The 27,310-nt window shown below is 50.3% G+C and overlaps 2 protein-coding genes and 1 pseudogene across 3 annotated transcripts in view; all 3 read right to left on the bottom strand.

The window, feature by feature from the left end:
- Positions 1-27,310, bottom strand: part of DEFB1 (defensin beta 1) — a 229,237-nt gene that overhangs the window by 164,733 nt on the left and 37,194 nt on the right. The window lies entirely within an intron of this gene.
- XKR5 (XK related 5) lies at positions 2,443-23,657 on the bottom strand. The gene is made up of 7 exons (XM_053596661.1): positions 23,600-23,657; positions 20,655-20,838; positions 14,352-14,536; positions 13,068-13,277; positions 11,295-11,464; positions 8,148-8,259; positions 2,443-3,664 (listed from the first exon to the last, which is right to left on the bottom strand). The coding sequence occupies exons 1-7, from the start codon at positions 23,655-23,657 to the stop codon at positions 2,484-2,486; spliced, it is 2,100 nt and encodes a 699-aa protein (XP_053452636.1). The 3' UTR covers positions 2,443-2,483.
- LOC128590428 (39S ribosomal protein L48, mitochondrial-like) lies at positions 23,796-24,935 on the bottom strand (annotated as a pseudogene).

Raw genomic sequence — 27,310 nt, 5'->3', positions numbered from 1 at the left:
TGCTGGTCTGAGACCTTGATTTTTATCTGCTCAGTGCCTGTTGCCCTCAGTATTCCTTAATGAATGAATAAATAAATGAATGAAGATGATGTCCAGCTTTCTAGCCCTTGATTAGGAATAAGCAAAATGCCCTCTATCCCACCCATTCCTTTCCCCATGGCAAAAGCTTCTTACCCCATATGCACTCAAGCCAAACTTTGTGACAAAAATTGTCACTAATTAGTTAATTCATCCTGTGTGACCCAGTGTCTATTTTGTGCTGGACACTGTGGTGGGGCTCAGAGCTACGGGGCTCAAAGTTAAGATTGCAGGTCTTTTTTTATTTTGGACTGAGTCTCACTCTGTAGCCCTGGGATTGAGAACAGTGGCATCATTAAAGCTCACCAGCAACCTCAAACTCTTGAGCTCAGGAGATCCTTATGTCTCAGCTGCCCAAGTAGCTGAGACTACAGGAGCTCGCCACAATAGCCACCTAATTTTTCTATTTGTAGTAGAGACATGGTCTCGCTCTTGCTCAGGCTGGTCTCAAACTCCAACGCTCAAGCAATTCACGGCCTTGGCTCCCCAGAATGCTAGGATTACTGATGTGAGCCACCGCTCGGGCCGAAGATTGCAACTCTTATTTAGCCTTTGAGGAAGCAGGATTTCTAGTTTAGGAGATCACCAGAAGGCAAGGAACAACGGGTATAGCTGGGCGGAATGGCGAGCATGGGAAAGCTCAGGGAGGCCCCCAGGAAGCAATGCTCAGGTGGAATCTTGAGGCACAGAAGGAGTGGAAAGGCCAGTTAGGATAAGAAGCCCATGTTCTTCTCATCTGTGTGGGAGACTCTGCGTGGAGACGAAAACAAGATGCTGTAATAGGATCTTGGAGTGTAATTGTGAATAATCTTGTCCTGTTAACAAACTCTCTCTGCTTTATATTTACCTGTTGTACCGAAGTTCTCAGCCACCCATGTGCTGTCTCTGATTGGCTTGTGTGGGTGGCGGTAGGGATGCAGATGGTCTAGGAGCTCACGGCAGAAGACGTCTGCACCTGTGTGAGGCTCAGGGAAGTTGCTCGACGCTTCCTTTTTTTTTTTTGAGGCAGAGTTTTACTTTGTCACCCTGGGTAGAGGGCCGTGGCATCATCACAGCTCACAGCAATCTCAAACTCTTGGCTCAAGCGATTCCCTTGTCTCAGCCTCCCGAGCAGCTGGGACTACATGTGCCCGCTCAGCTATTTTTAGAGATGGGGTCTCGCTCTCACTTAGGCTGGTCTTGTTCACGCTTCCTTTTTAGAGCTCTAATGTTGTCTCTAAACCTAGAGTTTGTGAAGAGGATAAAAACTACCCATTTCCAAGTGATATCAGCCTCTGTGTGCATTTCTCTCTGGTGGCTATCACTGGACTTCCTTAGCAGTAGGAAGGAAGGCTTAGAGCAGGGGTTCTCAACCTGTGGGTTGCGACCCCTTTGTAACAATGAAAATACATCCCAGCATTAGAAAGGCTGAGAACCACTGGCTTAAAGAAATGATGGAGAACTTGGGAGGCTGAGGTGGGTGGACTACCTGAGCTCACAGGTTCGAGACCAGACTGAGCCAGAGTGAGACCCTGTCTCTAAAAAATAGCCAGGTGTTGTGGCGGGTGCCTATAGTCCCAGCTACTTGGGAGGCTGAGGCAAGAGGATCACTTGAACCCAAGAGTTTGAGGTTGCTGTGAGCTAAGATGCTATGGCACTCTATCAAGGGTGACCGAGACTCTGTCTCAAAAAAAAAAAAAAAATAAATAAAAGAAAGAAATGATGGAGACGCCTATCTATAAAGAAGATTTTTAAGAGGATGTGTTAGAAAGAAATAGAATAGCAGGGCAATGGGATATGCCCTTCCCTTCGTTGGATGAGCTTAAATCATGGATGATGTCTTAATGGAATGAATGAGGGAATAAAGCTTGCAGATGTAGAAAATGGGGCTCACAGAGGAATTGGGAGCTGGCAAAGAACTGCTGGCTGGCCAGCCTGTGAGAAGGAGAGCCATGCGTTTAACAGAAATATACCATGTAGGCTCTGCCAAAGAGACACAGGATGCTCGTAATGGCATTGTACCTTCAGTATGTTGATGATTATAAGCATACAGTTCTCAACTACTAACAAAAGTTTACATAATCTTACAAAATTATGCAGGAAGTATGCACTTCCTTTGTGCATACTTTTTATTTTATTTATCTATCTATTTATTTTGAGCCGGAGTCTCACTATGTCACCCTCAGTAGAGTGCCCTGGCATCACAGCTCACAGCAACTTCAAACACTTGGGCTGAAGTGATTCTCTTGCCTCAGCCTCCTGAGTAGCTGGGACTACAGGTGCCCACCACAACACCCGGTTATTTTTTGCTGCAATTGTCATTGTTTTTCAGCAGGCCCAGGCCGGGCTCAACCCCGCCAGGCTTGGTGTATGTGGCTGGTGCCCTCACTGAGCTACGGGTGCCGAGCCAGAAGTAGGGCTTCTCATCACTCTATCCAGGACCACCTTGATTTGCCAGCCTGCTGTCTTATTCCACTATACCTGTGGTCAGATGAAAAACTTGTCTCATGCTTCATCTCTTCTCTGCAGCTACAGCCCCTCTGGATGGACTCAGACTTGGGGGTGGACGTGAGGCAGGGCTCTTGGGCAGACCTTGCCTTTGGCAGTGACTTCCCCAGGCCCACAGGGGCATGAGGATTGAAGTCCCCTGTGGGCTCCTGACAATGCCCATGCTCTGAACTACCTAGTGCTCTCCCAGTGAAGTCTGCACTGGGGCAGAAGCATCTACACGGGCTGAGGATGGGGCTGATGTTTGCCATAGTGATGGGAAAAGGCTTCGTGACAGACTGAGGCCAAACAGGTTGGGCAGGGTTGTCCTTCCCTGAACTCCTCCCAGAGAGGGCCATCTGCAGAGTAGCTGGGCTGCCTTCTTGGCAGGCGGAAACAGCCCCTTCCACGGTGGCACTGAAATACAGTGTGGAGCCCTCCTGCTTTGCCCCTGTCCACAGCTGCCCACCAGGTCCCCACCCCTGTGTTGTAGAATCAGGCTCGCCTCCCCCATTGGGGCCGCCTGCTTCCTGTGCAGCTGATGGCCCCTGGGAAGGCACATTGTCCTGACGATCGCTGGCAAAAGAGACATAACTTGAGGTTTCCAGAGGGTCAGCATGTGCTTTAGGGACAACTTCAAACTCAGAACCCTTCTCTAAGGTTGGAGGGTCACAGGGTGAGGATGGAGGCTCTTGCAGGGTAAACAGGGGCTTCCTCTGGACACTGTGCTGTTGACTCGGCTCCCTCCCATGCAGACAAGAGCAGTCAGGACTGTCATCTCCAAAGCCTGCGTTGATCTTAGACACATTTCCTGTTTTTAGGGCAAGTTTCACCAACAGCCAGTGGTGGTGACGGAAGAAAGAGTCCTCCCCGACAGTGTGGCTCCCCAGCCTGGCCTCTGGGCTGTGGGGCTTCCCCAAAGGTGTTACCTTATGATCTTCTACTTGGTATGGGACCAAGTCCTGGGTTCTCCCCATGGCTGAGGCCTCGACTGGGGCAGAAGATTCTCTCTCTGTTTTGTCATCCCCTGCAGGGCCACAGGATTTCCTTATGAAGCCCTGCCAGATGTCTGTGGATTTTGGATGCAGCAGGCTGTAATAAATTACCAGGGAGATGCTGCCTGAAAAAGAAAAAAAGAAGATCACATGGTTATGTTTTTTATTATTATTTTTTTTGGCTTTTTTATTTTATTTCATTGCTTATTTTTTATTTCTTTACTTTTTTTTTTTTTTGGTAGAGACAGAGTTTCACTTTATGGCCCTCGGTAGAGTGCCATGGCCTCACACAGCTCACAACAACCTCCAAATCCTGGGCTTAAGCAATTCTCTTGCCTCAGCCTCCCGAGTAGCTGGGACTACAGGCGCCCGCCACAATGCCCAGCTATTTTTTGGTTGCAGTTTGGCTGGGGCCGGGTTTGAACCCGCCACCCTCGGTATATGGGGCCGGCGCCTTACCCACTGAGCCACAGGCGCCGCCCTACTTCTTTTTTTTTTTTTTTTCTTTTTGTTGTTGAGACAGGGTCCCACCCTATGCCCCTGAGCAGAGTGCAGTGGGCGTGGTAGCTCACCACAACCTCAGACTTGGGCTGCAGGCATCCCGCTGCCTCAGCCTCCGGAAGCCGCTGGGATTACAGGTGCTCTCGCGGCGCCCAGCTGGGTTTTTCCATTTTTTTCATGAGTCGGGGTCTCACTGTCGCTCTTATGTTTTTTGATGTCTTGCGTCCTCCTGGTGGTTTCCAGAGCTCCAGGTTCTGAGCCTTTTGAGTAGAGCTCTATGATTTAGGATTCAAGACTGGTCTCTTGTTGGAGTCTCAGAACTGGATGTTTGGGGAGAAATTAAATGGGCTCCAGCTTCTATAAACTGCAAATGTTCCTAAACTCAAACACAAGATACCAAAGTTTAAATCCTGTGGGTTCTACACTTTCTTCTGTGGAGGCAGCTCCTGTTGAGCACCTGGACGTGTGTGCGTGTGTGTGTGGTGTGTGCGTGTTGAGTGTGCATGTGTGTGGGCCTGTGCATGTGTGTGTTGAGTGTGTGTGTGTGGGGCAAGAGCGTGTTGAATGTGTGTGTGTGAGTGTTGAGTGTGCGTGGGGGGGGACAAGTGCCTGTTGAGTGTGTGTGTGCATGTTGAATGTGTGTGTGGTGTGTGTGTCTTGAGAGTGTATGTGTGGGGGGTGTGTGTGTCAAGAGTGCGTGTGTGTGGGACACGTGCCTTTGAGTGTGCGTGTGTGTGTCATGTGTGTGTTGACTGTGCATGTGTGTGTGGGGTGTGTGTGCGTGTTGAGTGAGTGTGTGGGGGACATGTGCGTGTTGAGAGTATGTGTGTGCGGCGTGTGTGCATGTTGAGTGTGTGTGGGGGGCATGTGTGTGTTGAGTGTGCATGTGTGGGGGGCGTGTATGCATGTTGAATGTGTGTGGCGTGTGTGGGGAGCATTCAGTGGAACTGTCAGTCCTGCTTGGCAAGTAACTGAATCAGAAGCTCACAGTTGCGCCACCAACACACTGGTTGATGGGTTCCAAAGCTGGGGGATGGGAGGAGGTAAGAAATAACCTCGCAAACATGTAGGATCCACACAGAGGTTAATCATTCTTGTCAAAACCCCGTATCAAGGAATTTCCATGAACAACACAACACTTCCTTTGTGCATAAACACCTTAATCCGTTGTTGTCAGTTTATTTTGATCAGAAGTGTTGACCTCTGTGGTGATTTCTTTCCCAGAGCATTCCAAGGAGCCGCCCACGCTCTTTCCAGTTTCCTGTTCCACTGGGTGAACTGCCTGGTTCCAGGGCGCTTATGACAAACAGACAAAGCCTGAAATAATGTCTGAGGGGCCTGGAGACGGGGTGTGACGGTGCAGGGACGACCCAGAAGGACCACCGCAGGACTCCCCTTGGGTGTCTTATGTGTGGGGGGCCTGAATGGACCTGGCTGGGCTGGAACCCGGTGGATGGAGACTGAGTCTCTGTGCCAGGTGCTGCCCCTGCAACAGGCCCTGCTCACACAGTTACTGCACATAGTTTTGAATTGTCACAACCGTCCAGTGAGGGACATGTATCTCCCATTTACAATGAGCCACCACAGGCCAGAAAAGATGGACCAAGGCTCCCATCACAGAAGCCCAAGCAGCCATATTCAGTGGAAACAGACTTTCTCAGAGGCCCTACCCTTTGTGGGTTTTGGTTGTAGCCCCCAGCTGGCATACAGTAGGGGCTCAGTAGGGGCAGGGGCTGGGGTAGGCCCACACTCCTGTGCGTGTTGAGAGTATGTGTGTGCGGCATGTGTGCATGTTGAGTGTGTGTGGGGGGCATGTGTGTGTTGAGTGTGCATGTGTGGGGAGCGTGTATGCATGTACATACATACATGCAATTGATTGTAATTCGTGTACAATCTGCTGAGGATTCCCCAGGCCCTTCTGGAGCCAGGGTACACTGGGAGAGGCTGGCTCTAGCCTCCTCCATGGGTGCCGAGAGTGACAATACCTCACTGGAGTGAAATTGGGTGGGAAACCAGTGTGGCAGCTCCCAGGAGTGTGACACCTTGCAGCAATGGTGCCAGGCATCTTTCTGAATTAGGATATTAAACACAGAAAGTAGATGAGAAGACATTTTACTTCCCACCCCACCATGCTTACATGCCTCTCAGAAAATCCAAATGAGTGGCTGGGCCTCCCAGCTCACAAAGGCCCTTCACCTCAAGTGTCTCATGGCCCCCTGCTCCTGGAGGGATTGCTAGAAATAAAAGCACCAAGCTTGAAGTGTAATGTGGGCAGGAGCCGGGCACCCAGGCATCCCCATGTCCTTAGCTTTCTTTAGGCCATTTATACATACAACCAGCTTAGACACCAATGCCCTAACATACAAATTATTATTTTAGAAAGGAGCACCCAGATACCCTTCAGGGGGCAGATGGTCTGTCCACACCAGGGGTAGGAAGATGCTACTGACTCACAGCAACCTGACCTCACAGGAGTCCTCAAACTACGGCCCGCGGGCCACATGAGGCGCTGTGATTGTATTTGTTCCCATTTTTTTTTTTTTTTTTTTGTAGAGACAGAGTCTTACTTTATTGCCCTCGGTAGAGTGCTATGGCCTCACACAGCTCACAGCAACCTCCAACTCCTGGGCTTAAGCGATTCTCTTGCCTCAACCTCCCAAGTAGCTGGGACTACAGGCGCCCGCCACAATGCCCAGCTATTTTTTGGTTGCAGTTTGGCCGGGGCCGGGTTTGAACCCGTCACCCTCGGTATATGGGGCCGGCGCCTTACCGAATGAGCCACAGGCGCCGCCCCCGTTTTTTTTTTTTTTTTACTTCAAAATAAGATATATGCAGTTTGCATAGGAATTTGTTCATAGTTTTTTTTTTAAACTATAGTCCAGCCCTCCAACGGTGTGAGTGACAGTGAACTGGCCCCCTGTTTAAAAAGTTTGAGGACCCCTGCGAGAGTTGTGCTGAATGAATAAAGCTGATCTCCAGAGGTTATAGCCTGTGTGATTCCATTTACACAAAATCTTTGCAGTGACAGAATTCTGGAAGTAGAGAATTGATTAGTGGGTGTGCAGCCAGAGGAAGGGGTCATGTGCAGGGGCCTCTTGGTGACAGGGTGGTGTGGCTGTGATGTTGCAAGATGTTACTGCTCGGAGAAAACAGCCGAAGAGTACAGAAAACTCTCAGTATTATTTCTTAAAACTACAGTTATTTCAAGAGGAAAAGTTTAACTTTTTAAAGGAAGCGGTGGGCTTGGTCACCCGACTGATAACATCTATGAAAAAGAGACAGGAGCCCAAAGTCCAGAGTGGTTTGTGATGGTCATAATTTATGCATCTTCAGTGATCCCTGGATAGTCCCTTCACCCGGTGAAATGCTGTGTGTCCAGTTAAGCTCATGCAGGCTAGTCTAATTCTCACACCGTGAGCCAGAAGGGGACAGGAGGCCACTTGCCGGTGCAGGAGAGCAGCTGGCACTAGCGCCTCTTGCTTATATGGTGAAGTGTAGGAGAGGAGTGTTGTGCTGAGCTCACATGGCCTGGGAAGCAAGATTGCCATTGTGGGCATGGTACAGACCTTAGATCCACCCATTCCTATGATAACATGCTGGCTCCCTAGACCTGCCAGGGCGCTGTGCTGATGCTTGTGTTTGGGCTGGATCTGAATTCCAGCTCTGCCACCTACAAACATTCTGATCTTTTGGAGACTCAACCTCCTCTTTGCCTTACCATCCTCAACTCTAAATTGGACATGTGGCAGCGTCCACCTCCCAGGATGCTGTGTCAGGAAGGTGCATGAGCTCCCTAAAGCAGGAGGCAGTGGGAAGCCATGTCCTCATCCTGCAGAGAGCTCCAGGGAGAAAGCCCCACACATGAGACCTTCGGCGGAGGAGTGGACATTCCCAACTCAGCTGGAGGCTCTGCACTCCAAGCACAACCAAGCACGCAGCCAGGGCTGAGCTCAGTTTCTCATGCTGTTGGGGATAGCCCTGCCACCCATAGCCCAGTGAGCTCTGTTCCCCCATCTCCAGCTCACCTGTCTGAGTTCAATTTCCTGACTTTTGAGTAAGAAAATAGATCCAGGAAATCAATACAGGTAAGGTTACACTGGCTCTTACCAATCAGAAATCCAGACAGGACCCCTGCAATAGTGCACAGGCCAGTCCACGGTGCCCCCTGGGGAAAGTCAGTGGCCAGCAGCAGAAGGATAACGTTCTCCAGCAGCATCACCTGTGGGACGGAGGGGAAAGTCACCACATCTTGCCAGGCGCACAAAGCCACAGGGTGCTCCCCATCTTGCACGTCTGAGGCTGTCCCTTCTGTCCTCGGGGCCCTCCTGGAAGCAGGGCCATGGTCCCAGTGAGAACTTCTCTGGCAAAGAGACAGTCTCTCAGTTCTCAGTTCACTACACTGTCTGAAACATCCCAAGTGCCCAGGAAATGTAAGGACCCCACTCAAATCTGGTAGTGAGCCAGACTGGGCTGAGAGAGGACATTCTTAGTTTCTACTTGATCTGAGCCTCCATCCTCATAACCGCAAGCATGAGTTAATGTTTTAACACAATTTAGAAGCCTCTGCATAGCTCTGGTATCACTGAATGCCTGGAAGCCAGAGTCACAAACCTCCATCACAACTTCAGAATTTGTTTTTCCTTCACATATTTAAGGTAAATCTGCCCTGTGGCCACCAGGTGGCAGCAGCAGAGGCACCACACCAGCCTCTCCCAGAAGGCTCTTCCCATGCCCATGCCGGGGCTGGCTTATTGAGTCTGGCTTCTAATTTCTAAATAAAAAGACGTATTTCTTCACTAAAATAATCAAATCAACTTGACACAACTCAAGGGTGTATTTAAATACCATGTATGAGACATTAAAAAATAAAAACTAAATTATAATACTGATTTGCTAAAGTCTTCAATAGATGTACCATGGTAATTCATTGGCTTTATTTTAACTATTGAGAATTCAAATAAGGAGGGAAGCATAAACTTACAAGAAGTTGCTTGGGAGACCTAAGGATGCCCACTCTGCGTCCCTGAGTGCAGAGTCTTGGGAGTCTCTACTCCTTAATTATATGCCATCAGCTGTCTGGCCCTTAAGATTCAGATTCCTAAGTCTGTTGCAACCCCATCACCTTTCCCTGTATTTCCTGTCACTTTCGTGGTTCTGGCCCAGTCGTGCCTGCCCAGGCATCCTCTCTGCAATGTCTCCTCCTCACTGGTGCCAGGTGACCTGCTGCACCCACAGACTGGGCCTGGTCATTTTCCCTAATGTACCTCAAAATAGCCTCATGTTAACTTTAGGGCCAAGCACCCTCTCCTTGACAATGAGGGCAGTCCTGTTTACCATTTAGCCCTAATTTCCTTTCTGGAGTCATCTTCCAACATACTGCCTGCCCCTGAAATGGTACTCCCTGGACAAAGGGTCTCTCCTTCCCCACACTGAGCCCTCTTCTCAGCAGTGAGGCCTCGACCATCACCAACAAGGACTGTAAACCTGCTGCACAAGTGATTCGTCTGCCTTCCCAGACTGAGAGAGTTGAACAAACGCTTGAATGGTCTCTAAGAGCTCCAGGCTGCATCCTGGGGATAAAGACTCCAGTCCTCCTTAAGTTCCTCCCTAAGAAAGCTCAGCACTGCCAGGAGAATTTACTGTCCAGTTCTAGCCAAAACTTGGGTGATGGGTGAATAGGGCCCACAACACCCTCTCAGAGCAGTTATTGTACTTTAGAAAGCTTGCAATTGTAAATCATTTCTCTGCCCTTTGAGACGTAAATCTTGTGCTAGCCAGAACTGTTTTCTCAAGGACCTGAGAATTGTCTCCTTGACATATACACATTGCACATTTGTGATCATTCTGGAAGCCTGCTGAGTACCCTGTTTTAATACGAATGACTCCTGTCTCCTGTCAGAAGGAGATGAGAAATTTGGTTCTGCTCCCAACAAGGGACAGAGAACAGGGCCCCCATTCCAGTTTGAACCTTAGGTTTTCACTTGCAGGGGTGTCAGAGTGCTGTTCTCCCCACTAGCTCTCAATGAGTTTAGCAAAGGTGGAGAGGTTTGGTCAGCCCTGGGCTAGACTCCGCCAGCCTCTCAGGCATGTGCTGCTGTCCCCAGGGCTGGAGCTGGCAGGACCGGCAGGATCCGACAACCTTAGAGGAAGGCAGTGCTTTCGGATGATCACAGGGCATAGCTTAAGGACTTGGGTCTGCAGAGTTTCAATGCTTGGCCAAAGTCAGCTGGGAGTAGCAGCCTGCACAGTGGGGCCAGGCACAATGTTGCCTCACTCCAAAACCCGTCCCCCTGACGCACTAGCTGTTTTCTCTCCTCTGCTTATCATTATGCAGCTCAACTCAAACCTTCCAACTGAAAGTGTCTCTCAGGCCAGGTGTGGTGGCTCACACCTATAATCCCAGCACTCCGGAGACTAAGGCGGGTGGATTGCCTGAGCTCACGGGTTCGAGACCAGCCTAAGCAAGAGCAAGATCCTGTCTCTAAAAATAGCCAAGTATTGTGGCAGGCGCCTGTAGTCCCAGGTACTTGGGAGGCTGAGGCGAGATAATTGCTTGAACCCAAGAATTTGAGGTTGTTGAGTTGTAACCCCATGGCACTCTACCGAGGGTGACAAAGTGAGACTATCTCAAAGATAAATAAATAAATAAATAATAAAACTGTCTCTGGTATCTCAATGGGAAGCGGTACTGACAGGTACTCCTGGGAGCCCAAACATTTTTCATCTTGTGGTAGCTCCCCACCTTTTGGTTATTTGGGTACATGTGCTTACCAACTATTATGAATTAAAAAAGATAGGTAGAAATCTCCTCTACTGGGCTAAAAGCAGCTTGAAGGCAGACAGGTCACAGGCCACCTGTGTGCTTCCCACTCTGCCTAGGACCACACCTAGAGCTCAGCAATAAACACTGAGTAAGAATCAAGGTGATCAGCAAAGACACTGAGTGGGAACACTCACAGGTCAGCTGTGATCAAACTCAGCAGAGACAACCTACGCAACACGCCTCAGCTGCTGCCAGTGACCTGGGTCAATGGATGGACATCAGGTTACTACTTTCAAAGTTCGTCATCTCTGTTCAAGGCTATAATTCCTTTTGGAATGTTTTCTAAAACTAGGCTACTCTTTTGCTAGTTGTGCATAAACGCGTGCGTGCGCGCGCGCGCGCACACACACACACACACACACACACACACACACTACATGCTATATATGCCATAAAAGTCAGGATTGAAGAAAATTGCCATCTCCACTTGCCATGTAGAATGTGACCATCCTGTTTCTGGAAGGGCTGTCCCAGAAGTTGAGGTAGCAGAGGATGTACACAGCCCCCACAAGCAGGTTGAACAGCCTCCAGCGGCAGGTGCTGTCGACGATGTCACTCTGCTGGGCGACAAGCCAGAAGGTCATCACCAGCCAGTGGGCACCTGGGGAGAGGCCAGGACCCAGGGTCACCGGGGGAGCCCGGAGGGGGTGAGGCGAGGACACAGAGACCAGGGGCCAAAGCCCTCCTGTCTGCTCCACCCACTTCTGACTCAGCATCCAAGAAGAAACATCAAAACCAAAACAGATTCCAGGGTCACAGAAAAGCCACCCAGTTTATCTTCGCATGGATTATCCCATTTGATCCTTACTAAGGGCAACTGACCTAATTTGAACATGAGAAAACAAAGACCAGCTTTAATGATACTGACCAAATATTATGGACTTACACATTTCTACTTCCAGAATGTGTTTAAGGAGGCAGTTATGAAACTGTCCACTATTTTAAAATTGTTACTATAAGAGCAAAAACCTTCACCCCAAGGGAAAGAACACTGTGTGGTCCAGCTGTATTTTTTATTTCTATATTTTATTATTAACAATATCATCCTGGTGTTTGAACTGAATTTTTTTTTTAAAAAGAGTAAAAAATAGCTATTTTCTCCTTAACAGCATATTTAAAAAGAAATTCTCTTTTCTGCCAATAACTGTATTTAATGTTTGCTTTCCTCCCAAGGGCCAAATATTTCTCAATGTCCCCAGTTCTCTTAAAACAAGAGTACACTGTTCCTCCTTGCACAGTATATTCACTGGTGACAGAGAAGATAGTTTTCCTTGGCAGGAACACACAGGCCCTATTCAGGGAATCTGCACAGGCAGACAGACTTCCTGTCATCACCATTCATATCTGTGTGCAGCCAGACTAAGGGAGGAGGGAGCTGGGGTTCAGAAGAGCCGTCCTATTTGGAACAGGGAAGATGTCCAAGATTACCTTAGAAGGAAATGGTGCACTTGGAGTCTATCGGTAGGAACACAATGAAGGGTATTATTGTATTGAGTAAGGGCAGGTGGACTCCTGTACCTCCCTCCTGTTTGAGTAACAGTTCTACAGAAAAGATTTCAGCCTGACACAGAACAGTCTTCTGAGGAGTCATCTATGGCTGTGCATCTCCATAGAGAGCCAGCACACATGCCTCCCACTCTGGACAGCAGGGCTGTCCACCATGCTCTTGCAACTGGGCTGGCCATGGCTGCTTTGGTCAGTAGACTACAGCGAAGCAATTCTCAGCCAGTTCTGGGCCTATTTTTTGAGACTGGCAGACTTTAATTCTTTTCTCTTGGAATTCCCTATGGCTAAGTATGAGCCCAGGCTACTTAGTTGAACAGAAAGGCCACAAGAAGACCACCAGGTATCAGACAAGAAAGTAAAGATGTCATCTGTACATCCATCCCCATCAAGCCTGCCTTTGAGTCCAGGTAACTGCTACCCGGCTACAACTGTGGAGGTCCCCCAAAGCAAGAACTGCCCAGCAGAGCCCATCCAGCCCCCAGAAGTAGTTGGTGATCATAAATGGTCATTTTCTTTCTTTTTTTTTTTTTGGTTTTTTTGGCTGGGGCTAGGTTTGAACCCGCCACCTCCGGCATATGGGACCGGTGCCCTACTCCTTGAGCCACAGGTGCCACCCATAAATGGTCATTTTCAAGGCACTCAGTTCTGGAATGGTTTGTTACAAAGGAATAGATATTTAGATCATAAGCTCAGCTTACCTCCAACAACCAAAACCCAAATGTGGTAAGCTCTACAGAACAGAGCCAGGCTCAGGACACGGGTCCCCAGCATGCCCATCCTCCAGAGCTGCTGACAGAAGAGCGCAGTGCACCGTGTGGCCAGGGGGCCTGGCTTCATGAAGCCCAAGAAGTGAGTGTAGGACACCAGGGCCCAGGACAGGGAGGACCAGGAGAGTAGGGCACTCACCCCTGGAAGGGAAGTGGAAAACATTGTAGGCACTGATGGTTCCAAAGCAACAGCATCATGCGAAGATTCATTCATGGCCCTTCTTTACTGGGATGTGTAACCTCTTATTAAAACTTGGCTCCATAGAGGGTATAAATAACCAAGCACCTTGACTGGTGGGTAACACAACAACTCTGCAACTCTGTGTGTGAAGACAGGTCTCTATACAGGATGAAAGGAGGGTACACAGGGAATTTCACTGCATGATGATGCACTGGACCTTCCTACTCAGCAAATGACCTGGGCTCTTTCTTTCCATGCTGTTTAAGAACAATGTCCTAGTGCCTGGTCCTCCAAGCCCTCTGGCCCAAGTTCTGTTTATAATCAAGCAGATCCTGCAAGGTTCTGAACAGTGCCCTATCCAAAACATATTTTGCTGTTCAATTTTTATGAAGAAGGTTTAATAAAAGAACTAGAATGAGAACATAAGATAATGTCAGGCCCTCTGATAAAGATGCATGGAAGAAGAGACCAGCCACATATTTTAAGCATTTAAGTTTATGCACATACAATTGTGGGTGTTCAGCAAAGAGGGCAGAGGGGAAGAAAAAGGAGGGAGGGGAGGACATAGGGAGAAGGAGGGAGGGGAGGGTATTGCGAGAAGCAATTGAAGAAAGAGAACAAGAATGTGGATGCCCCATGGGAGCTGGAAACACGTCCTTGCTGGGTCCTGAGTTGTTTTCAGCTTCCATGTGGCTCTTGGGGCCTAAGCCTCTGGCTGCACCAAGAGCTATTCTAATAACTAAAGATACAGGAAAAACAGATGCACTGATTTCACTGAATAACAGCCTTCTCAAAGGATTTCCAAGGTAATTTTGATTATGCCTAATTTCTATCTTACAGACTGACTTTAGAACCTAACTCCCAAGAAAGAATTAATTGCCCAAACAAAAGTCAATTTTCACCATCATCTTGGGCTAGTGAACTTGGCCATACCTTAATTCCCCCAGGCAGATGGGAGCGTTTTGCTAATTGAGGCTCACATTCCTGCCACCACCAGCCCCTCCAAGTCAGGTAGTCTGTGTCTCCCGACTCACCTGGCACAATGGCCTTCAAGTCTGAGGCCAGGAAGACATATGTCTGCAGCAACAGGTGTGGCCCTGTCTGCAGCAGGTTCTCCAAGAGGCGCAGGGCTGACAGGTCGGCCTCCTGCAGCCACAGCTGGCCCAGACATGGGGTATCCTGCTCCTTTGACAGAGCGGTCTGTGCAGCGTCCCAGTGCCTAAAGAAAAGCAAAGGGCACAGTGACAGAGCCAGACTGCAATGAGCTCCAACAGGACATCCCTTTTTAAGAGACATATAGCATTCTAAAGAAGATCCTATGTCCTTACCAGATCACCCAGAGTCATGGATTAGGCTGTTGCCATGCTCTGACTCCAAGACAAAGACCTCCAATAGACACGCCTGAACCTCGAGGTGCTCAGCAAAGGCACACGCTTCCAATATCCAGGAGGCCCATGGGCAGAGGGGAGCTGGGACCTGCCATGGCCACCCCAACCTGTGTCTCTACCCCAGAACCTCTTGGGATGGTAATTAATTTACTCAGTGGATGCTTGTTACAAGGCAATGTTGGCCGTCATTTCTTTAGAGGTGAGAAAACCCTCGTGCACATCCTCAGGGAGTGTAGAACTTTCTGTGCCACTAACGCTGGGGCACACAAAGAGCAGATGGGGGAAGAAGTATCTGGGCTTTGCTGGGTGCTGAAGTATGTCGGGAGGCCAAGGGCTGCTGGGGTCCCAGGGAAGTTCGTCTCGGCCTTGAATTTCAGGCTATGGGATTTGGATTTTGCTCTGGAGAAATGAGTTTGGCAGAGGTGCATGCACCGTGTATGGGATGAATGTGTATGTCTCTGCATAGTGTGTATGAGGATCTGTGTATGTGATGCTTGTGTGCATGTGTGAACACGAGTGCTGTGTGCATGTGAACACAAGTGCAGTGTGCATGTATACACACATGCATGTGTGCACATGTGCAATGTACATATATACACGTGCATGTGTGAAGTACACACGTGTGCATGTATGCATGTGTACACATGTGCATACCATGTGCACATGCATGTAGTATGTACACATGCACGTGTGGGTGAGAGTGTGTACAGGAGACAGGAAGGTAGGGAGGAAAGCTGATATAGCGCCTTGGGCAGTTATAAAGGGCTGAGTCAGGGGAGCCTTAGGAATGGGAAACACGGGGCCTGAGTCCAGTACCTGAGCACTGAGCAGGGTGATAAGGGAAGGCTGAGGTGGCTTTGAGATTCTGGGTCTAAACGACATGGAAATGGTGATGCCACTGATATAAATAAGCCAGTTGAGGGGTGTTGGATTGGTTAGAACAGGAATGTCCTCAGCAGTGAGGAAAGCGAGGGTTCTCCACACAGAGATGACTGGATGACCAGTTGTGTTGAGGGGCTGGAGGTGACCCCAGGAGACTGTATGGGAGCAGCAGGGGCCCGAGGATGGGATCGTGGTATGATTGCTCCCATGTAGAGCCTGGGTGGGAGAGGGAAGCCCCGGCAAGTGGTTGGGGGCTGAGGACCAGGCAACAAGGAGAGAGGTTGGGGAAGGGTGGTGGAGACTGCATGTCATGTACTGAAATGAGGCCACGGCACATAAGATCAGAGGCGGCTGCCCTTGGAGGCCCTTGCAAAACAGGCCTCGCAGGACAGCAGGAAGCTCAACGATCTGTCACAGATCTATAGGGCAGGGCTGCCCAGGGCCACAGGCCACACAGCTCAGCCCCTTCCAGGGGACCCTGCTTGGGTCTAGGAAACAAACAAACACCAGGGAAAGAAGCCAGAAAATGCGCTTCATTCTGCTTCTCAAACATTCGTCCTTGAGACCTTTCCTGCATCCTCCACCTTGGAAAAGCCGCCTAGAAAGTGGCCCGAGCCACCATCCACACAGCATGTGGGAGGGGTGCCGCACCTCAGCAACCCGGGGCTCCCTGGCTCTGCATTTCCCTGGGCTAAGATGTCAGTGTCCTTCCCACATCTGCGCAGCAGCAGCCAGGAGGACGTCCACACCTGCTTGCAGCCTGGGAAACTCATTTGAGACTCTGTTTCCCCACCTTGTCCAAGTTAAGAAAAAGTGGTGCCATTTCTATTTGCCAAGCCCTGAATCTGCGCTGGGTGTGTCTTGGTCACCTGGTAAAGCTCCCCAAGACCCTGAATGTGCAGATGACAAGCTGGACTCTGATCTTTGGCCAACATTTCCACATCTAGAACAGAAGGCAGGGGTCCTCTTTGAAATGGCTTTATTTGTGGTATTGAGTTCCCAGGAAAGATGCTTAAGAAAACATCTTTCCTTTTCTGTGATGTGGAATCTTGCCATGAACTGATTTTTTACCAAATCAGGATTTCTGACACAAAGTAAATGTTAAGGAAAAACACGACTCCCCCCACCCCAAATGTAACCCTGAAGGTAGCCTGTAGTTTTCCTTTCACTCCCAAACCATTTGTCCCTGTTACAGGAGGGAGGGGTCCTCGTTACCCTCCCAGGAAGCTTCGTGTGTTCAATGTACATCTTTATTGGGCTTTCCCCATTTGCACAGATTACAGAAGCCGTGAGAGAAATGAAAGGTGCTCTCTGGAAGCCTGTGATTCAGTTATGGAAAGAAAAGAGACAAGAGTGAAAAGTTCAAGTAGGAAGAATGGATAGAAATGAGCGGTTTGGTTAGTGGTGGGGTCAGAGTCCAGATGAGAGATGAGGCGGTTGTGGAGGGCTTCCTGGAAGAGGGATGGGCGAGCTCTGGACAGACAGACGGGGCAGGGGGAGCCTAAAGGAGTGTGTGGGGACAGTGGAACAGGGGTAGGGAATCGAAATAGGGGGGCCCTCATCTGGGAACGTGAGTCTGGACATAGGCCCTGAGGCTCTGATGGTCCCACTGAGTTGTTGGGCCTCCTGGTAAGAAACAGAGAACAAGTTAGAACTTGGCCACATGGTTTTCTGAAAAGGGGTATCTGGAACCCACTGCAGAGAGAGGAAGTAAGCCAAGACTCTTGGACAGCTGTTGGGGAGCCCAGGGGAGAGCTGATATGGAAAGTGTAGGGGTTTAGTCACTAGGTCCTCTGAGATTCAAGCCCTACATCTGGCCCCTGCTTCACCAGGTCACAACTCACAGCAACCTCAAACTCTTAGGCTCAAGAGATCCTTTTGCTTCAGCCTCCCGAATAGGTGGAACTACAGGCGTCTGACACAACGTCCAGTTAGTTTTCTTGTTTATAATAGAGACTGGGTCTCACTCTTGTTCAGGCTGGTCTTGAACTCCTGAGCTCAGGCAATCCACCTGCCTTGGCCTCTCAGAGTGCTAGGATTACAAGTGTGAGCCACTGTGTCTGCCTTTTGTAAGTAACTTTATGTTGAGAAGTTTTGTGTTTCACAGATTTCTCTGTTAGTAGATGCTTTTGCATTTCATTAAGAAATCTCTCAAAGGGGCATGGTGACTCATGCCTCTGTAATTCCAGCAGTCTGGGAGGCCGAGGTGGACAGATTGCCTGAGCTCACAGGTTCGAGACCAGACTGAGCCAGAGCAAGATCCCCATCTCTAAAAACAGCCAGGTGTTGGCGGCGCCTGTGGCTCAGTGGGTAAGGCGCCGGCCCCATATACTGAGGGTGGCGGGTTCAAACCCGGCCCAGGCCAAACTGCAACCAAAAAATAGCCGGGCGTTGTGGTGGGCGCCTGTAGTCCCAGCTACTTGGGAGGCTGAGGCAAGAGAATCGCTTAAGCCCAGGAGTCGGAGGTTGCTCTGAGCTGTGTGAGGCCACGGCACTCTACCGAGGGCCATAAAGTGAGACGCTGACTCTACAAAAAAAAAAAAAAAAAAACAGCCAGGTGTTGAGGTGGGTGCTTGTAGTCCCAGCTACTTGGGAGGCTGAGGCAAGAGAATCGCTTAAGCCCAGGAGTCTGAGGTTGTGAGCTGTGACGCCATGGCACTCTACCTAAGGTGACAAAGTGAGACTCTGTCTCAAAAAAAAAAAAAAAAAAAAAAACTCTCAAAGGGATCCATTCTTACGCAAGGGAGGATTGGGCAAAACACCATTGTTTTGGCTCCCCCTACAGATGCTATTGCTGATGTACAAATTGCAAAACTGGATTTGCTTAAAAACATGATCTTATTATTACTATTATTTATTTATTATTATTTTTATAACTTTTTTTTTGGTGAGAACTCAATATGCTACTTTCAGAATGAGGAATAGACCTAATGTTTTGTATTTTCTTTCTTTCTTTCTTTTTTTTTTTGCAGTTTTTGGCCAGGGCTGGGTTTGAACCTGCCACCTCTGGCATATGGGGCCAGTGCCCTACTTCTTTGAGCCATAGGCGCTGCCCTGTATTTGAAATTTCAATGCTTTCTCTATTAATTAATTTATTTTTGAGACAGAATCTCAATCTCTGTTTCCCTGGATAGAGAGCCATGGCATCACAGCTCATATTAACTTCAAAACTCCTGGGAGATCCTTCTGCCTCAGCCTCCCGAGTAGTTGGGGATACACCCATCCGAGACAACGTCCAGCTAGTTTTATCTATTTTTAGTACAGACAGGGTCTCTCTCTTGCTCAGGCTATCCTCCCATCTTGGCCTTCCAGAGTGCTGGGATTACAGGTGTGAGCAACACACCTGGCCTAGGGTTTATTTTTCATCTTAGAAACACAGCAAACCGTGTGGTTTGTACTGGCTATTATAAAGCTTAGAGTCAAATTTGTGGGTCACCTCTAGTAACTGTCCATTCTAGCTTAATTTCTTTTTCTAACATTTTATTCCTTTCCCTGGCTTTTCTCACTTCTCTGTTTTTTTTTCTTTTTGAATTATGTGTATTTTTTTTTTTTTTGAGACAGTTTCACTTATTAACCCTCGGTAGAGTGCCGTGGTGTCACAGCTCACACAACCTCCAAATCCTTGGGCTTAGGCGATTCTCTTGCCTCAGCCTCCCGAGTAGCTGGGATTAAAGGTGCCTGCCATGACGCCTGGCTATTTTTTTTTTTTTTTTTGCAGTTTGGCTGGGGTTGGGTTTGAACCCACCACCCTCAGTATATGGGGCTGGCACCCTACTCACTGAGCCACAGGAGCTACCCTATGTGTATTTTTTTTAGTCACCTTAACTTTCTTCTGAAAATAACAATAAACAGACATGACTAATTTTTCCTAATTTCTAATTTGCAGGTCTCTATTTATCTGATTAGTTCTTTAATATATATCAGATATTCCAATTATTTTTAAATATATACCAGAAAATCACAGCATCACTTAAGAAGCTTTTCAAGCACATTGGGAAGACCAGAGTGTGTTCTCCACCATCAAACACCTGAGGAAGGCAGCAGATTAGATGGGGTCAAGCATCCTCGCAGATTCCCAGAAGGTAGATTGATCTGATAATTATTCAGGAAGCTCCTTCAAGCTATTGGCTTAAATCTCATTTTGAGCTCTCAAATGTTTGCTTACAGTACCTGACTCTCTTTCTTTCCTTCCTTCCTTTCTTTCGAGACAAGAGTCTCAAGCTGTCACCCTGGGTAGAGTGCCATGGCGTCATAACTCACAACAACCTCCAACTCTTGGGCTCAAGCGAATCTCTTGCCTCAGTTTTTCTATTTTTAGTAGAGATGGGGTCTTGCTTTTGCTCAGGCTGGTCTGGGAGTGGATGCTTGAGATCTTTCTCAGAAGCACCCTCTATCTCCTACCTGACTTCTACTCTGTGTGGGACAGCTTCATTCCCCTTAACACTGATTCTCATGGGATTTGTGCCTCAGACTCATTTCAGCACCTCCAGAAAAAGCCTTTGGGATAATCCGAAGGCAGAAATTGGACAGCACCTGGAAATGACTCCTTAAACAGTGTTCTAGCCCTCAGTGTCTACAATTGCACAAACACTGAAGCTGCAGGGTGTCACTGATCTGACCCTCAAATTTTTCTCCTTTTTGAAAACTTCCTATCAACCCTATGGGTTATGAGGTAGCTGAAAGCTGGAATGTGCAGTGATGTGAACTTACCATGACGCCTCTTTTGACAGCATCTTGTATACAGATGCTCTGAGCTCTCACCTGCAGAGGTGACCTGTAGACCACAGTTGAGTCCACTTGGCATCAGATCTAGCCCTGGCTGCTGCTTTACAGAAAAACCTGTAAAAAGGTCACAGCTGCATCCAGAAAGAGCCCCCTTCCCACCATTAGAGATTTTCCAGGAAGTGCAGGCTGGATGAGGTGATACCAATACCAGAGCAGGGGCTGGAGAACCTCTCACAGACTGAACTTTCACCATCTTAGGGATGAAATGCACAGGACAGAAGAAACCTCCACTCATGCACATGCACTCTCTCTCTCTAGGTGAAAAGGGGCTGCTATTCTTACCGCTTCCAAACACCAAGCTGTAGCACATGCAGTGTCATCAGTGAGTAATGCCCTTGATGCCCGTCTGCTCGGAACCACAAGTAGCTCAGGCCCTGTACCAAGAAGCCAGGCAGGAGGATGGAAAGGGCCAGCCACCCCCACAGGAGTTGTCCTGTGGTGAAGTAGTAAACCATGGCGCAGAGGCCTGGGGAGAGAATGGTAAGAAGCCTATTGGCAGGCTGCAGTGAGACTGGGTAACTGCTCTTCAAGTGTTTTTAAATTCTCTGTATGTCTGATGTTTTGATATCTTAAAAACCTTCCTCCCTGGGGAGACGCTGGCCCTCCTGGGACAGTCAGTTCTTTGAGATAGCAAAGGGCCCAGAGAGGAACGTGTGTATGGTCTGCAAACTAACCTGCCCTGAGCCACACTTCCTCTGTCTGGCAGGCACCACTAGGAGGCTAGAGAGCACCCTTATGGGCCAAAGCCCACTGGAATTATCCAAACTAGCTAGTTTAAACTATCCCCCCTGTCCTGTCTCTCTGAGACGGTTCTGGCCTTGGTCTCCTGACCTCCCTGGGGTCTCTCCTGTGGGGAGTGCCCTGCTTCCTGACCTAGGCTCTGTGAGGACGATGTTCTCCTGAGCCTTCTTGTGTGGCCATATATGATTGACAAAATTATTAAAACAAAACAAAAATGAAACCTAACAGTCACCAACCAACACAGGGTCCCCACTGCCAGCAAGTCTCCAGTGGCGAGTCTTGACAAAGCCCAGGCCGGGCAGAACCTTGGGCAGCAGAGACAGGCACACATCAATCGGACACTGTGGTCTGTGACAGGAGCTGCTGGATTATACCTAACAACATGGGTGACGTACCTGGCACCCAGGATGTGCTCAAGAAATCAGAAACCTCCTCTCCGTTTTTTCCTTTAATTTTTAAATGATGTAGGGTCGAGTTCCACATTCCCCAATCAACAGTCAGTCTAGTCTTACTGAACTGTCACTGCCTGCCACACCTGGGCCACACTACCGATGTCCATTGTCACAGCTCACTCTGTGAGGTCTGCCTTGGCCATCTTTCACACGGGGGCAACTCCTTTGAAACAACCCCATGATGGCGCTGCCACTCCTGAGGATTGTACGGGAATGACACCGAGGTGAATGCACAGGCCCTCGCAACACACAGAAAGAACGTGAGCCGTGACGGTCACTTGGATTTTCCAATAGAAAAGTTCTAAGTGGAGCGCAGGCTGTGCTGCCCGAGATGCGCCTGCCAACCCCGCAGCACTGAACAGAGTGGTCAGGGCTCCCCGGGCTCTGTCCAGCGCTACAGCCATCCCGAGGGTCCTGCCACACACTCGGCCCACAGGGCCTCCCAAGCACAGAAAGCCTTTGGAGGAGTCAGCTGGCCACACCCTGAGGGGGCTACCCAGGCTAGAGAATGCTGGGGCCGGGCCGGGCAGGGAAGGTGAGAAAGCCGTTTCCGGGACCGCCCGGGAGGGGCCGACACCCGGGCGCTGCTAGTCTCAGCCCTTCCCGGCCGGGGCACAGGGACCAACGTCGCGCTGACTCCTCCTCGGTGCGAGTCCTGTCAGCGCTCCTTTGAAACAGTGGGGCAGGCAGGACGCGGTGCGAACACCGTGTAAAGGTCGGAGCCGGAGCCCGCCGGGTCCTCCAGTTTCTGAACACTGGCTGGAACCTCACTAAGGCCCCCGGTCCTTCCACTACTACCGACCCAGGAAGCTCCTCCCCCGGGAGCCCAGCGGAAGTGGGCGGGGACACTCCTCCAGCACTGAAAGGGTTACAAATTCAAACCAGAACCGCGCAAAAAGCGTGGCCATCTTGCTTCACCTCAGCGGGCTAGGCCCTTCACCCTTCACGTGTCCCAGGCAGACCCAGATCTCTGTTCCAAGCCCCGAGGCCCTGTCTCCCGGTTCTGCCATCCCTCCCTCCAGCGGCCTCCCAGCGTTCGTCTGGGTACGCCACGCATCCGCGCCGGATCATGCAGGGGTCGGGGGAAGCTGTGCATCCGCGCGGGAGCGTGCAGGGGTGGAGGGGTCGGGGGAAGCCGTGCATCCGCGCCGGATCATGCAGGGGTCTGGGGAAGTCGTGCATTCGCGCGGGGTCGTGCAGGGGTGGAGGGGTCGGGGGAAGTCGTGCATCCGCGCCGGATCATGCAGGGGTCGGGGGAAGCCGTGCATCCGCGCCGGATCATGCAGGGGTCTGGGGAAGTCGTGCATTCGCGCAGGGTCGTGCAGGGGTGGAGGGGTCGGGGGAAGTCGTGCATCCGCGCCGGATCATGCAGGGGTCGGGGGAAGCCGTGCATCCGCGCCGGATCATGCAGGGGTCTGGGGAAGTCGTGCATTCGCGCAGGGTCGTGCAGGGGTGGAGGGGTCGGGGGAAGTCGTGCATCCGCGCCGGATCATGCAGGGGTCGGGGGAAGCCGTGCATCCGCGCCGGATCATGCAGGGGTCTGGGGAAGTCGTGCATCCGCGCGGGTGCGTGCAGGGGTGGAGGGGTCGGGGGAAGCCGTGCATCCGCGCCGGATCATGCAGGGGTCGGGGGAAGCCGTGCATCCGCGCCGGATCATGCAGGGGTCGGGGGAAGTCGTGCATTCGCGCGGGGTCGTGCAGGGGTGGAGGGGTTGGGGGAAGTCGTGCATCCGCGCGGGAGCGTGCAGGGGTGCAGGGGTCGGGGGTGGAGGAGTCGGGAGAAGTCGTGCATCCGCGCGGGATCGTGCAGGTGGAGGAGTCGGGAGAAGTCGCGTATCCGCGCGGGATCGCACATCCGCTGGCATCCTCTGCGAACTGGGTGGGCGTGCTGGGCAGGCGGGGAGGTTACCACAGTGCATGCACCCGCACGCAGGGCTCAGCGCCGGCCTCGGCAGGCTGCCCACCGGGACAGGACTGCAAAAGCCGCCCAGACGGCGAGGTGGGTGGGAGTTGGGGGTGGCGGCGCCGCACTCACGCGCGCTCTGTTCAGCAGCCTGCAGCAGGGCCCAGAGCCCCAGGAGCCCCGCGTGCATCCTCCTCGTTGGCCGCCGCCTGCGCCCGCCCCTTCCCCTGCTAGCGCCCCGCGCCCGGGAGGCTTCCGGCCTGCGCCCAGGCAACTGGGGCGTTCCGGCCCGAGCCGTTAGGCGCGCGGTGTGTGGTTCTGGTTTATCCTAAGAAGGTAGCAGGGGAGGGAGGAACGCAGGGTTTTCCCGCTCCCGGCGTGTGTATGGGTGGGGGAGGGCGCTGGTCAGGTGGTGCCCCTGATACTGGCAGAAGCAAGTTCTCCGCAGACCTCTGACCTTGCTGCGGCCTGGAGAGCGCTTGGTGATGCGTGAGCGGTCAGTCTGGAGGTGATTAAACTAAGCTGGTCACTGCCTCGGACCGCGAGAAACAAGTCCGGTTAAACACTAGTCTGAGCGTCTTTCTATATGCAGTTGGATTGGAACCTTTAATTGGGTGTTTTTAAAATCTTTTTTTTTTTTTTCAGCAATAACGAATTTTTATTAGATGAAGGATAATTAGGGTTAGTTGTAACAACTGGAAGCAGAGCCGTGCCACAAAGGAGAGAAGGCATTCCTGGCGGTAGGAATGAGAATTTAGGGAATCTAAGGGTCTCCCGTCTCCTGTGACTACCCGGGAAGCTCCTCTCCTTGGCACTCAGTGTGACCAGCTGGCACACTGCAGGTCCGCAGAAGCTAGTTCAGCTTGCCAACAGTTCTTCCAGTTCTGGCCAAGCTTTGAACTGTCCCTTAAGTCTTCTTCACTAGCAATCTGACTCCTTCAGGAAGATTGCTTTGGATTATTTCCAAGAGAATCTACGCAAATGTAGCACTAAAACCATGCATCTGAACCAGTCGCTCGTGGGTGGTAAAGACTGAGTCCAGGACCATTTTGTTGCCTTGGTCTGGCAGCTGCAACTCCTCCATGGTTTTGGAAGGCATCAGGTAGCTTTCCTTAACTTTAATGGAGAGTTGGTTGCAGAGGTTGTGAACATATTGGGCATAACTCTCTGCCAGGGTCATGTCATAGGAAGTCAGGTGAATGTTTAAAACACCATACTCATAATCTGTCCCCAAATTAATGCCTCTCACTTCACTTTTGTCCTCTTCTTGGGCTCTGGTGCTTTAGTTAGGTGCTTGTATCTTCCAATGCCATGGGTGGGCTTTGTCTCCTAGTGCTTGCAGGTACTCAGCAGAAGGACACCTGAAAAGTAGATGGGATGCTCTCCTGAAGTTCTAAACCTCAGGAAGGAAAAGGCCTGCTTAAAAATGATATGGTTCCTCTGGCACCTTTTCCAGGGTTCCGTTCATCCTTTGCTACTGCAGCCTCTAACTGCTCTACCAGCTGCGATCCCTGGGCGTCTGAAAACACTGATGGAATGGCCTTGATCTTGGGTGTTTTTAAAATCTTAACAATTATGTAGCCTGAAAAGCATGGGACGTGACACCTGGCATCTTGGTTCTCATCTCACCCACAAACCCACCACAGTCTCTGTCCTCACAAAAGCTTTTCCTAGATGTGCTGGAGGCTTAATCAAGAACCCAATGGGCAAGAAGGAAATAAATTTTCACGTTGAAAAATCTCTTAAGATATACAATATGTATATACATGAAAAATTATTCCAACACTTGTTAAAAGAGTTTCAGGCAGACTTTATTCAGGGCCATGGCCACAACTGCATGGGGTTGTGCACTGGGGGAAGAAGATTGGGCTCAAGTCAGAATACAGCAAAGAAAGGTGCGGATTTATAGCCCAGACATGGGGTGGGGGATCAAGGATGGAAAATTACTAAGAGGAGACATGAGGTGTGAGGGGAATTCTGGCTGAAGACAGGCCAAGGTGATCAGATATCACTCGGCTATTGGGTGAGGAACTTTTTTCAGATATTGAGGGTGACAGGGTGGCGAGTTCTGGTTAAACTGACAAAGATTCTTGCTAAAACGAGGTTGTAAGGCAGAAACCAGAGACATGTGTGTGAAAAGCCAGCAGTGGTGGCTCCTGTAGATGCCTCTGTCCAAATCCCTGAGGAGCCCTGTTCCCTTCTTGTAATGCCACAGGGCTCAGGGCTCTTTGTTTTCAGGACAGCCTCACCTCGGAAAGTGCCATGGCTCCCTCCACCTGCCCTGTGCCCAGTTACCTGTCCCTCCCTGCTAAAGAGACTGAGAGGGGCAGAGTTACAACACACATCTGCAACCTCACGTAAGCAAGAGTGCACAGCCCCGGCTTTCCCCAGACACCAAGGGACAGGAGGAAGTTGGCAAGAAAGAACAACATAACTCAGGGGACTTGGATCCTACAGGCCACTGTGCTGCAGGCACAGCCTCTGGGGAGAGGAGTCAAAGCACACAGACATGGCAGGAATCACAGTGACAGCAATGATGACAAGTCCCCAACTGTGCTGTTTTACGAGGCCTTTTCTGAACTTTGCCTCATTTGTCACTGATGAATCCTGTGCCACTCTGGGGTTCTTATTCCTGGCTGATAGAGACAGGTGGCCTGAGGTTCCAATTCAATGGTCTATTCAACTGGCTTCAGGGAACACAGATGGCCAGGAAAATACCACTCTCGCTTTAAGAACTTGCAAGTGGCTTCTTGGCCCAGCACAGAACCAACCTGCAGGCTCACTTAAGTCAGCACCAAGAGTCCATTTGGATCACAAATCTTGACAATAAAGACAGCTTGGGAAAGACAACTCAGCAAGAGGAAGCTGGGGGCCAAGACAGATCACTGGCAGCAGGGAAACCACACAGGGAACACTCCCTTTCCTGCCACAATATGCAGACGCATAGCCCACATCTGCACGTGTGTACATCCACATACATTCATGCACATGCCCGCAAGAACCCACCGTACATATACATGTATGTTCACACCAGCACACACCCACACACACACACCAGAGCACACACATTCATGCACATACCTGCAAGAACCCACCATATATACACCTGTATGTTCACACCTGCCCATGCCCACACATACACTATAGCACACACATTAATACCTTTGCACATCCACACATCCATGCACATGCGTGCAAACCCTAAGTTTATATTTTGCCATTTACTAGCAGGGGTGCTGTCTGCAGTGGGCATCTCTGTGTCTCTCACAGGAATCTGTCTTCACCCTAGCCAGATTAGGGTTAGTTCAGGACTCCTCTGAATCCAGGAAGCTCTCTGGATTCAGCATTTGAGGCCACATGGAAGCTTCTTTGGGCTTTCCTATCTCTGTACCAGCTGGAGATGTAGGCAGGAGGTGTCCTGCTGGGGGCTGGCTTTCAGAGGTCTCCTCTTGGGCCAGGCTGTTGTCACTTCTCCCTGGTGATCATCCTCTGATTCCTGCGACCTCAGAATGACTTGGCCTCAGCCGGGGGTTCAGGTCTAGGCAAAGCCAAGGGGAGACTGGGTTGTTGGGGTGAGTGTCATGGGCCACTGGGTGGCTGCTTGCAGGAGTGTGGTGGGGCTTAGAGGTGCACAGTGGGGGCCGTGGGTGGGAGCATGAGAGACCTTGGTAGTGGTGGGGTAGCCATGGGGTGGGAAGACAAAGGGGGCATGAACCGTGCGTTCTGGTGAGGGCCTTTCAGGAGTCCAAGGAGTGTCAATTTTACCTGGCCTTCCAGGTTGTCTTGGAAGTACATTTGCTCAAGGTAGGAGGATAGAACATATTTTAGTTAGCAGTTTGATAG

This window comes from Nycticebus coucang, chromosome 7 (genome assembly GCF_027406575.1).
Source record: "Nycticebus coucang isolate mNycCou1 chromosome 7, mNycCou1.pri, whole genome shotgun sequence".
Taxonomy (NCBI): domain Eukaryota; kingdom Metazoa; phylum Chordata; class Mammalia; order Primates; family Lorisidae; genus Nycticebus; species Nycticebus coucang.
The sequence above is the reverse complement of the archived record's forward strand: the minus strand, read 5'-3'. Positions and strand labels throughout refer to the sequence as shown.

Coding starts and splice junctions, on each gene's coding strand:
- XKR5 (XM_053596661.1), bottom strand. CDS start 23,657: ATGCACGCGGGGCTCCTGGGGCTCTGGGCCCTGCTGCAGGCTGCTGAA. Junction 14,537..20,654: donor CAGCTTGGTGTTTGGAAGCG/GTAAGAATAGCA, acceptor GCTTTTCTTTAG/GCACTGGGACGCTGCACAGA. Junction 13,278..14,351: donor CTTGAAGGCCATTGTGCCAG/GTGAGTCGGGAG, acceptor CTTCCCTTCCAG/GGGTGAGTGCCCTACTCTCC.